This window comes from Abramis brama (genome assembly GCF_963993115.1).
Source record: "Abramis brama genome assembly, chromosome: 2".
NCBI classification, from domain to species: Eukaryota; Metazoa; Chordata; class Actinopteri; order Cypriniformes; family Leuciscidae; genus Abramis; species Abramis brama.
This window is the reverse complement of record NC_139964.1, coordinates 40,326,373-40,339,318: the sequence shown is the minus strand read 5'-3', so window position 1 is coordinate 40,339,318 and position 12,946 is coordinate 40,326,373. Positions and strand designations below refer to the sequence as shown.

Genomic DNA, 12,946 nt, shown 5'->3' with positions numbered 1-12,946 from the left:
TGAGAGAGAGAGAGAGAGAGAGAGAGAGAGAGAGAGAGAGAGAGAGAGAGAGAGAGAGAGAGAGAGAGAGAGAGAGAGAGAGAGAGAGAGAGAGAGAGAGAGAGAGAGACTTCAGAGAGAGATCTGCTATCTTACATTTATGATGTGTGTAAGTATGTGTGCTTGTGTGTGTGTGTGTACCACTTAACTCAGTCTCATCTGGCTGCTCTCCTGGGCCTTGGCGGGTCTTTTAGTGTGGAGTCTAAGTCCAAGACAGGGAGTGTTTAAGAACTGCTATGGTTTGGAGCATAGAAAAGATCAAATGAGTTAGGCTGCACACTGAGGGAGACAGAGAGAGAAAGAGGGAGAAGGAGAAGCTTTTAATGTCTCTCTTAAGCTAGCAGTTCCATGGAGACAGACAGATTGAAAACATCACCTCACATTTTATCTGCCTCACTTGTCCATATTGTAATTGGTCGTTTTTAGGGTTATTCATCTGCATGTGTATTTTGAGCATCAATTTAAAATAATATAATATTTATATAAATAAAATATACAATATAATATTTCAGATAAAAAGACAATTAATTTTGCATAGATGGAATGCTAAAATGTGACCCTACAACAAAACCAGTCACATGGGTCAATTTTTATAAATTGTGATACATCATCTGAAAGCTGAATAAATAAGCTTTCCATTGATGTGTGGTTTGTTAGGATAGGACATATTTGGCCGAGATACAACTATTTGAAAATCTTGAATCTGAGGGTGCAAAACATTGAGAAATTCGCCTTTAAAGTTGTCCATTTGTGTTCGCGATTCTGCTGCATTCACTCACATAAATAAATGTTTTATATATTTTTGTTTTTTATATACGGTAGGAAATTTACTAAATATCTTCATGGAACATGATCTTTACTTAATATCCTAATGATTTTTGGCATAAAAGAAAAATCGATAATTTTGACCCATACAATGTATTGTTGGCTATTGCCACAAATATACCCGTGCGACTTGTGGCTGGTTTTGTGTGTCTTGTGTGAACATGATTGCAAAGTGTTGTTATACACCACCATTTAAAAGTTTGGGGTCTGTAAGATTTTTGAAAGAAGTCTTTTTTTTTTTTTTTTACCAAGGCCTCATTTATTTGATCAAAAATACAATAAAACAGTAATATTGTGAAATATTATTACCATTTAAAATGTCTTTTTTCAATTTTAATATATTTTAAAACATAATTTATTACTGTGATGGCAAAGCTGAATTTTCAGCAGCCATTATCCCAGTCTTCTTCGTTCTAATATGTGAAGATTTGCATTTTTATTGAACATTTTTATTATTATCAATGTTGAAAATAGTTGTGCTGCTTTATATTTTTGTGGAAACCATGATATTTATTTTTCACGGTTGATAAATATAATGTAATGTAAAATAAAATAAATATAATGTTAAAAATAATATTTGATTTGAAATGGAAATAATTTCTAACATTATAGATGTCTTTACTGTCACTTTTGATCAATTTAATTCTTTGATGAGTAAGGGTATGGGGAGTGGGGGGGGGGGTATATACAGTATACAGCAAATATTGATAAATGTGAATAATTGTGATTCATTTGATTAAATAATTGGCAATTAATTTCAGTAAAATGTTTTTGATTGAAACCCTGATTTTCATTAAACCCTGGAATGCACCACCTTAACTTTTCTCTTATGTTTTCCACACAGCCTGCAGACCTGGGTTCTACAAAGCCTTTGCAGGAAACATCAAATGTTCAAAGTGTCCCCCGCACAGTTCCAGCCACTCCGATGCTTCGCCACAGTGTCACTGCGAGAAGAGCTACTACAGATCCAGCAAGGACCCTCCCACCATGGCCTGTACACGTTAGTCAGCCCATTCTTATCGCTTTTTTTTTTTTCACTACACATTTGAATTTCAAAAGTGGTTACAGCATTTTAAAAACACTGATAGTTTAAATAGACAAATAATATTTAAGAAATTTGACACAAGCAAGAGGATTCTTGTTATGAATATCAGTGAATGTACTGATTTTTGCAACAAGTAAAAAAAATCTGCAGTCAAATGCTCCGAACAAACATGCAATCCTCCGACGCGATCAGGGATGTCGTTAATATAAACCATCCACTTGTTTCCGACACTGGGATCCTTCTGAAGTCTGTGCAGAGACACAAATGAACTGTTTAAACTGGATGTATCAAAGCAAGTATTCTTGCACTCTTTCATTTGTGCTGTTGTCGACAGACTCAAGCATGTCAGAAACTAAACTCGTACCTGTATACTGAAGCTAGTGTGGACAGCGTCAATCATTATAGTGGGCTGTATTTGCTTTTGTCGCGTTCACATCCAGTCTAGGAAAATGTCAGCCATTAAGCGACTGAATGCCAGTGGGCGGGTCCTATGGTGTGATGATCTATCCGTCGATGTCTTGCTTTGGAAGCAGTCATATGCAAATGTTTGTTCATCTGTGTGACATCACAAATCCCACAATTCAAATCAAGCTGTTTTGGAGCTTGATTAGATAAATGTTTTTTTTTTTTTTTATAATGAGGAGGATGTTTTAAGCTATACTTGCAGGATGTTTTAATGGTACAAATACCTCTTATATGTCAAAAGATCAAGGGAAATTTCTCATGTTATGTTCTATACCATCTATAACTGAGACACAGGATGACTCCAGCTGTGGTCGTATGAAATGAGAGAGAACAAGCCTGTGTTACAAGACGAGTGAAAGTTTTCATGGCACTGGTTTCAGTTACCCAGAAGAGAAATAAATAGGTAAAATAAGATTACAAAAAGGTAAAGATAAGTATCAGTGCAAACCAAGAAGGACACAGATCATGTCAGATCACTCTAATTCTCTCATCATTCTCATTCTCTTTTCTGTTTCTTCTTCCTCTATTGTTTCTGATTCTATTGATCAGAATTTCTCTTATTTCAGTCTTCTGATTCATCATCCTCTTCTCACCCCCCCCCCCTCCCACTCCCCCCCCCCCCCTCCCCCCTCCCCCCTCCCCCCTCATAGTGCTTACTCGAATTATTCACCAAACTCAATCTTTTCCTCACCAGCAGCAATCTGCATTAAAAACAGGAGAGGAGGAATAATTACTTCCTTGTTATTCACGAGTGGGTGCAATTATCATTAACTATGATAATCATGTCTAGGACATATTCTCATTATCATCATTAGCTGAGTCTGGGAAACAGAAGATAAACACAGACTTCCCTGTACCTGGCTCTGAGCCGGGGTTCTATAGGAAACAGAACCAGGGTACTAGAGCAGAGACATTTGTATATCAGCTAAACCAGAGGGAGGGTGGGAAAGAGAGATGACAAAAGCTCTCGCATGATTTTTAAGGCATTAGAGGGATTCATTAGTTAAAGCATAAGCACATTTTTGAGAGAGGGGGAAAAAGTTAAAAACTGTTAATCTGCATAATATTTTGCGCAAATAGGCATTTTCCCCCTCCTCTCACAGATGGATTTCTCCCAGCATGATAATTATGGTTGCTAATGTGTCAGGTGTCTCTCCTTTCAGGACCGCCCTCACCTCCTCGGAATTTGGTTTTTAACATCAATGAGACCGCCCTCTTCCTGGAGTGGACTCCGCCCAGTGACACAGGTGGTCGGAAGGATATAACCTATAACGTCTTATGTATTCGATGTGGAGCTGATGGACAGGCCTGTGAGCCATGCAACAGCAATGTCCGCTTCGTACCCAGACCCACAGGCCTCGCAAGCACCTCTGTGGTGGTCCAGGACTTTGTGGCACATGCCAACTACACATTCCAAATCGAGGCTTTGAATGGAGTGTCAGGCTTGGGAAGATCCATGAGACAGCTTGCCAATATCACCGTGAGCACAGAGCAGGCTGGTGAGTAGAGCTGTTTTAACACTGAACTGACATCAGTGGATCATTGAAATTATAGGCTTTTTTATGTGTAAAGTTATGTTATTATGATCACATACAAGGCTCATATTACAGAGGAATATAGGAATGGACTAGATAGATTTCTGCATGTGATTCCGGTGCATTAAAAATAATACACTAATGAAAAAGAAATCTGATACCTTAATAAAGTTATAACTGGTATAGTGTAGGGAGGGCTTCATGGGAGGAAAACTGAAAATGTTGTTTTGCAGCCTGTGACAAGTCCTCCAACTGTTCATGAAAAAAAGTATTTATTAAGGGAAAATACTTTGAAATAAATAAATAAACAAGTTTTATAATGAAACTCTAGATGACGCTGGCTGATGGGTTTTAAATGCAAACTGATTATATTTACATATTTACCTTCATGGCACAAGCTGATTGGTTCATGTCACATCTGCAGCCAATGACCTTGCTGCTCAACATTTAAATAGCTGGTTAGCGTTCACTATAACAGTCAGATTGCAGTGCACTTTCAGAGGTCCCCTGAAACCCTCCTCCTCCCCCAGCTCCACATTTAAAGATCTGCTATGGGTAATTTTTATATCATACATGTGCTGAAGCAGTGTACATGCTCACAGCAGCGTATCGGTGTATGTATTGGCAGTGGCAAGTTCCTATACTCTGTTCATATACTCTGTAGCAGCAGCAACATCAGCGGCAGCAGCATCATAGCAGATATTTTCTGCCAAGACCAAATATATTGACATTGTCATATTCATTACCATGCTAAAAATCTTCTGAGAGATCGACATGCTAGAAACAGTATTATGTTCAAAGGTTTGGCATCAGTAAGATTTTTCTTTGTTTGTTTTTCAAAGAAATTAATACTTTTATTTAGCAAGGACACATTAAATTGATCAACAGAGATAGTAAACACTTTTGTAAAGTTACAAAAGATTACTGTTTTAAATAAATGATGTTCCCTTTCAAAAGCTACAATCAATGCTGCGCTGCTTAGCGCATTGGGAACGTCTTTAATCATGACCAGCGGTGAATATTGTGTGTAACACGTCAATAGAACTGACCCAGAGATATTAATAGTCTCGGTCGGTGACTTCATCGGCGTGTACCCGCGACACGAGGCTATAAATAGATGAGCCACAGGTGCATCATCAGGTCTTTTGTCTTCAAAGGCCATTCTGTGCATGTGTGCATCAAAACTCTCTCTATCTCTTACCTTTATATCTGACTACAGATCTTTGTTAGGAGTTAGTTTTCCTCAGGCAGTGTGCAGAAAATCAAATTTTTCTCTGAACGTCTTGAAAAGAGTTTATAAAGTCAAAAAATGAGTCAACAGAGTGAACGTTGTGTCCCTCCATGTTCTCATCCTATGTCAGAACTGGATACACACGATTACTGTTTTGTTTGTTTGGGGGAGGAGCACGCGGCTCTTGCATTGCAGCAGGGCGAGTGCGAGCATTGTGAGCTGTTCGGCCATCGGCCACCCAACCTCTCCCCGGTCCTTCAAAAGCTAGGGAGGTTAAAAAGCAGAGTGTGGCGAACCACGCTCCCCCTCGCAAAGATTGGGGACCGACTCGCTGCACTCAGCAACCTCCCAGGCCAGACTTCAGGACTATCATCAATAAAAATAGGAAGTCCTGATGGTCTGGCGCCCAGTCTGGTGGGGCTAGCCCCCAGCGGGACGGGGCGCGTACAACATCTTACTGCCCCTCCTCGTTACCCCCACGAAACCTCTCCATCTCCGCCGCCTCTGGTGCTTCGGGGGGCAGCGGTTTCCAGCGAAATGTTAGATGTTCTGTTGCTTCCTGCTGTCATCCAGGACATGGAACATCTAACATCCCCTCAAAAGGAAGTGTTAAAATTGATACCACTCTCAGAGAGTCTGGCAGCGTGGAAACTTCTGCCAGGCATTTATGCATGGGTATTAAGCACAGTACAAATAGGACACAGAATCCAATTTATTCGTCGTCCTCCACGTTTCAATGGCTTGGCCTCCACTTCCGTGAGACCGGAGCTGATGCATGTGCTGTCACAAGAGCTACAAACTCTTCTGAGCGAAGAGGCCATAGAACATGTTTCTATTCCAGAGAGAGAGTCGGGCTATTACAGCAGATACTTCCTGGTTACAAAGAAGGAAGGGGGGGTGCGTCCAAAGATCTAAGATTGCAGGGGTGCATCCAATCTTAGATCTTCGAGGCTTAAACCGTACAGTCAAAGCGCTCAAGATGTTAACTGTCAAGATGGTCGTGTCGCAAATTCAACATCACGATTGGTTCGTCACGATCGATCTGAAGGACGCATATTTTCATATAGAAATATTGCCACAACACAGGAGGTTCCTGAGGTTCGCTTTCGGAGGTGAAGTGTACCAATTTCGGGTTCTTCCATTCGGTCTAGCCTTGTCACGTCGCACATACACAACATGCATGGATGCAGCACTGGCTCCATTACGACTCCAGGGCATTCGCATTTTGAATTACATCAACGATTGGTTAATACTAGCACAAGCGCAAGAGATGGCGCTTCAACACAGAGACATCGTGTTAGCTCTTCTAGTTTCTCTAGGGTTCTCTAGTTTCTTCTACGCCAAGAAAAGCATTCTTTCTCCTGCCCAGAGAACGACTTATCTCGGGATCGTTTGGGATTCGATCACGATGTGGGCACAACTGTATCCCGCTTGAATCAAGACCATTCGGCATACCATGAGCAAAGTCAGGCTAGGCCAAGATCGCACTGTTCGTCAGTACCAAAAAATTTTAGGTTTCATGGCTTCAGCATCCACAGTGATTCCTCTGGGGCTGTTGCACATGAGACCATTTCAGTTGTGGCTAAAAGCCAGGGGATTTCATCAAGGGCCAATCCTCAAAGGCAAATAAAAGTGACCCGCCGCATGCTTCGTACACTATCTCTGTGGCTCAGACCCCGGTTCCTCGCCTTGGGTCCCACTCTAGGGGTGCCTTGTCGTCGCAAACTGTTAACGACAGACGCCTCCCTGATGGGCTGGGGAGTCATCCAGCTCAAGGGGAATAGGAGGGTCATCAGCTCGATTGGCACATCAACTGCCTCAAGTTGATGGCTGTATTTTTGGCCCTGAAATTCTTTCTCCCTCAGTTGAGAGGTTGTCATGTCCTAGTACGGGTGGACAACACAGTGGCAGTCTCTTACATAAATCACCAGGGAGGTCTGCGCTCACGCAATCTGAACAGAATAGCGAGGCAGATTTTTCTCTGGGCCCAGGACAAGTTCCTGTCTCTCAGGGCAGTGTACATTCCAGGACATCTGAATGTGGGAGCGGATTTACTGTCCAGACAGAAACTACCAATGGGGGAATGGAAACTCCACCCAGAAGTAGTGAAACAGATTTGGACCAGATTTTACGAAGCGGAGGTGGACCTCTTCGCCTCCCATCAGACAGCGCAATGTCCCCTCTACTTCTCTCTGAGTCATCCAGCCCCCCTGGGTCTGGACACGATGACGCACGCGTTTCCTCCAGTTTCTCTGCTCCCAGGAGTTCTAGCCAGAGTTCGCCAACAAGGGTCTTGCCTCTTACTGATAGCGCCGCGTTGGCCGAACAGAGTATGGTTCTCGGAGATAATATCTCTCCTTGACGGCTCGCCATGGCCGATTCCGGAGAGGAGGGACCTTCTGTCTCAGGCGGAGGGCACGATATTCCATCCCAGGCCCGACCTGTGGAACCTTCATGTTTGGCCCCTGATGGATACCAATTGAGAGATACTGGGCTTTCACCTGATGTTATTGAGACCATTCTAAGTTTTTTCTTATGGCTATAACTTATTTAAAAAGAATCGGGGATATGCAGTTTCTGTCGATCTTGCCATCCTGCTTAGACTTTGCCCCAGGAATGGTGAAAGTGATTTTGCATACCTGCCTAAGGTTCCTTTCTCGACTATACATCCGGTCACTCTCAAGACCTTCTGCCCTCCGCCATTCACAACGCCGGAGCAGGAGAGATCTCACAGACTGTGTCCAGTCCGTGCTCTTCAGGCCTACATCCACCACTCTAACCAGTGGCGTAAGTCAGAGCAACTGTTCGTCTGTTATAGGGGCCGTAACAAAGGGGCGGTTGCCACCAAGCAGACCATGTCACACTGGGTCAGGGATGCTATTGCTCTTGCTTATGAGGCGTGCGGTCAAGCTTCGCCAACGGGTCTTAGGGCTCACTCCACCAGGGGGGTCGCCTCCTCTAGTGCTTTGGCAAGGGGTGGCCCCTTACAACTTGTTTGTGATGCGACTGGCTGGTCCTCTCCGTACACATTCATAAGATTTTATAGTTTGGATGTTCATGCCACTCCGGGCTCCTTGTGAGCACACCTACACAGCCGTAAGGGTCCAGACACATTCAAGCACAGCGGTGTGGTAGTTTCGTTCCCAATGCGCTAAGCAGCACAGCATCAATTGTAGCTATTCTACTGACGTGTTAAACACAATATTCACAGCTGGTCACGATTAAAGTCGTTCCCAATACGCTAAGCAGCACAGCATCTCGTTCCGCTTTTTCAGGGAACAGGGTTACAGTCAAGTAACCCGGATCGTTCTTTTGAACTTTCTATCCTTTTCGATTAAAAAAAAATCCTGAAAAAAAGATGTATCACAGTTTACACAAAAATTTTAAGGAGCACAACTGAAAGTTTTTTTTAATAATAAATTTAATAAAAAGTGTTTCCTGAGGAGCAAATCAGCATATTAGAATGATTTCTGAAGGATCATGTGACACTGAAGACTGGAGTAGTGGCTGCTGGAAATTCAGCTTTGCCATCATACTAATAAATTACATTTTAAAATATAAAAATAGAAATTATTTTATTAAAAATTTCACAATATTGCTGTGTTTTTGATCATTTTTTGCATTCAGCATCTTGACTAGTTAAATTACAGACTCTCATTCCAGCCTCTATCGCCTGATTTTCTGAGCCATAGACATACTAGCATGTTTCCCCTGTCTGTAAAAAAAATAAACTATTGGCACAACGTATTCATAACTTTGCCATCCTGGCCAGACTCTCATCGTTCATCATGATAATGATGATAACTGCAAATTTCATTTCATCCTGGAGAGGCATTGTCTCAGCACATCAAATGCGGGATATCTCCTGGCCTAAGCTCAGTTTCACACTAATAGAGACACACAGCTTTATCTAAAAGCCTGCTGTCTTCCTCTATCTGGATTCCTTATCCGCAGATATGACCAAACTTCATTATTAGAATCTCCCCAAGTTTTCACAGGACAGCTCTCTCGGCCCTCAGGACTTATTCTCACACCGTATTTATCAGTTTCTCTCTGTGTGCCCATTTCCTGTGCTCTGACTGATGATTCACTACTCACATTCATTGGCTGGATTGTGCTTTGGAAAAGCAGAGATAGTCAACTGTTTTGTTGCATGAAGTACTGCAACATGATGAATTATTTTATGTCTGGAGAAGTGTTAGAGGTCAAAAGTCATATTTGGACCAGGTGGTCTTATACTCTGTTGTAAAGACGGGAGCTCATCAGCATCAATATCAGTGAGAAAAAAAGACTGATTGATTGATATGATCAATCTCCCCATGAGGTGTAATCATAGTTAAGAGCTTCACACCCTTCCTTCAAGCCCTCAATCTACCACCTGTGGAGGGGGAAGGAGATGCAGATTTTTACTGAAGGAATGGAGCAGTGCAGTGAATATATAGCATCTAAAATATTCAGAATCATTTGCGATGAAGTTGGGATTTAAAATATAAGATTTTCATTGATTTAGATCAGGGAACCCTAAATGGATAGAAACACACATTTTAAATCCTGTCATCATTTACTCGCCCTCATGACGTTCTAAACTTGCATTAAATTATTTCTTCTGCGGAACACAGAAGAAAACATTCTGAAGAATGTTTCTGCTGTTTTTGCCCTTACGATAAAAGTCATTAACAGTATTGTAGTTGAGACCAGCTTATTCGTGTCCTGGCCGATGTCATGGTGTTGTGCAATCCAAACATGAGTGACTTTCATGTTGGAGGAGGTTCTTCAGAAACAGCAATAACCTACAACCAACAGTACAACACAGGGAGTATAAACAGAGAGAGAACTAAGCTAGACACAGGTGGGACTAATCAAACCAAGGTAACAAACAGGGAGGAATTGCTAACTAAGGAGACTGGAACTAAATTAAATGAAAGAAAACACGGGCACATGAACGACAGCATGTGTATGTGCATGTGTATAACACATTGTATACAACAGCCATCGGCACTGATCCTCAACAAACTCATCTCCATACCGGCGTGATGACTCCGACTTCCAACCAGATGTAACTGGATAAATATTCTGAATGTTCTGATCGAATCTGACTTCTGACCTGTAATGCTGCCTGAATCATAATCATACACTGTTCGCTCATTGGCCAGAGGAAACTGGCCCCGACTGAGCCTGGGTTCTCCCAAGGTTTTTTTCTCCATTCTGTCACCTGATGGAGTTTTGGTTCCTTGCCACTGTTGCCTTGGCTTTTGGCTTGCTTAGTTGGGGACATTTAATATTCAACAATATTATAGATCTGCCTTACTTAAAGCAACACTATGTAACATTTTTTACCTTAAAATAATGTTTCCAAAATCGTTTCAGTGGTTCATCAAGTCGTAACAGGGTGAAAGGCACTTATGCCTCCGCTTTGCGGTCCTTTATCTGCTATAACCACACTATGTAAGATTGCCAGATCGGGTCGCGTTTCTGTAGTTCTAATGAGACATAAGAAAACTACAAACTTGACTTGCTTTACGGCAAGCGTTACAATAGTCATTATTTTGTTTTTCTTAATTTCTGATGTCGCAATACATCATACTTTCATAAAATCATGCATCATACTCTACCTTGTCTGTGGACATCGTTCATTCCAAAGCCGGTGCTGGATAAACAGTGGACATGTGTGCGACAGTAGGCTGCATGTAGGCTGAATGATTGACGACAGCAGTAATGGACAATTCCGCTTCCTATCTGTAGGGGGACAGCAGAGGAAAAGTTCCATAGTGTTGCTTTAAGGTGGACGATGACGCAATTTTCTTCTAGAAACAAACTTTGTTGTATTGTTTTCATGTTATCACTGTGAAGCTGCTTTGATACAATCTGTATTGTAAAAAGCGCTATATAAATAAAGGTGACTTGACTTGACTTTACATTGATACATAATGTGACCCTGACAGCCAAGACCTGAGTAGGTTGAGTCTGAGTCAAGACTAAGACCAGAAGAGGGTCAAATCCGAGTTAAGAATCCCAAAGACTCGACAAGACAAAGATCATGAATACAGTACATGGTCTTGGACTCAAGATAGATAAGACCAAGTCCAGTCTCGAGAATTACAACACTAGTCAGTAGAGTCCAATGTTGTACGTTTTTAATACACTGTAAATACTACTTGATTTAAGGCTTTATTTAGTGCAATAAGTATAGGTTTAGGTTAGAGTAAGCAAGGTGATCCTGATCATATGTAAAAGTCCCACATAATGTCACAGTATTCAATGGCATGTTTGCAATAGCTTCAACAATGACACAGTACTTGTATTTTATTCTACATCTGTACAAATGCTTAATGCTATAAATTCACAACATCCTGTACTGAAGATCACGTCAAAGTAGCCGAAGTTAAAACCCGCAACTCATTACAATATATCTCAGTAAGATTCGTAGTAGCAAATCTTTCTCCACAGTGTCTATTTAGCCCTACATCAAATGTTAATAGAGGTCAGATTGAGGGGAGTGACCCTGGGATTGAGCTGGGCTCTGCGGAGAACCCCACAAGGGTGATGATGGGGCAAGGGGCCAACAAACCTCCAGTTCCAGAACCAGTGCAGTATTAATGAGCTGGTGGTTCTTGCCATGGAGAAGGCTGAGCCAATGAATCATGATTCAAGAGATCTACAAGACTTAATGGTGAACTCTCACTGCCACTCAGACACATTCATATTACATCAAAAATATCAGACCCTCAGCTTCTCACAGAGTGATTGAAGCATGTTTAATAGATCTGAAACTTCTTTATGCCTCTGTGAACCCCTACTAACCCAAACTGGTTAGTTGAACACAAAAGTCTTCAGTTAATTTGCAAAAGTTGTCAAAGTGTTTCATATACCATTATACCATATACCATTTAAAACTACAGTGTGTATTTTTTTATGTTAAAATATTATATATATTTATATATATATTTAGCAGGCATGGTGTGGGAAAAAGTTTACATAACTACACATTATTGACATTATAGATACACACACACCACACACACTCACACACATGCGCACACACACACACACACGCACACACACACACACACACACACATATATATATATATATAGTCCCTATATTAGTTTTAGTTATTTTAGTACATCAAGTTAAAATGCATGTCTGAGCTGTTTTACCTGAAAGAAACTTGCACTGACATAGTCAGTGCCATTGTTTTGCCTCAGAAGTAATGTTTTTTTGTTTGTTTTTTCTAAGACACGTTTATAATAGTTACTTACTATGGCCTAATGCTGGCTTAATCTAAGCCGTGTCCGTAATTTTTGTGCAATTATCTTTGGTCCTGTTAATGACACAAACTGCAACTTTAAATAAGCTCAGCCAACAGGGGCTTAAAGCTCACAGTATGATGCAACTCTACAGTAATGTGAATGTGTTAAGCTCTATGGTGAAGTTTTCAATGCATTTTTGGTCAACGCACTGTGCAGTCATTCTCTGTAAACATAAAGCAATATTGGGATTTGGCAGATGTTGTTTGACCCATCCATGTCTTTAAGAAGAAGCCCACAGCACAGTGTGCCAGAGTAAGTTACAGCACAAATATACTGTCAGACTGAAATGTTATGTTAGAAATACTAGTGGGGAGCTGAAAGTGAAACAGACATTAATGCTGAGCACTGTTTCTGTGCTGCCGTTGCTTTTGAACGGGGGTGGGTGGATGTATTTTTTTAGATATGTGTGTTTGAGGTATTCCTGAAGAGTGGATGAGTATGTGTGTGTGAGACATATCAAATTAAAATGTTCTCTCCAGGGGCTGAGAGGCTACAT

The 12,946-nt window shown here is 41.3% G+C and overlaps 1 protein-coding gene across 3 annotated transcripts in view; it reads left to right on the top strand.

Annotated features, from left to right (window-relative positions):
* Positions 1 to 12,946, top strand: part of epha6 (eph receptor A6) — a gene marked incomplete at its 3' end in the record, with an annotated part of 149,676 nt that overhangs the window by 111,279 nt on the left and 25,451 nt on the right. For all 3 annotated transcript variants that reach the window (XM_084098966.1, XM_084098967.1, XM_084098968.1), the window contains exons 4-5: positions 1,709 to 1,864; positions 3,538 to 3,873. In XM_084098966.1, the coding sequence (XP_083955092.1) occupies positions 1,709 to 1,864; positions 3,538 to 3,873 (492 nt within the window). The remainder of the gene's footprint in view (positions 1 to 1,708; positions 1,865 to 3,537; positions 3,874 to 12,946) is intronic.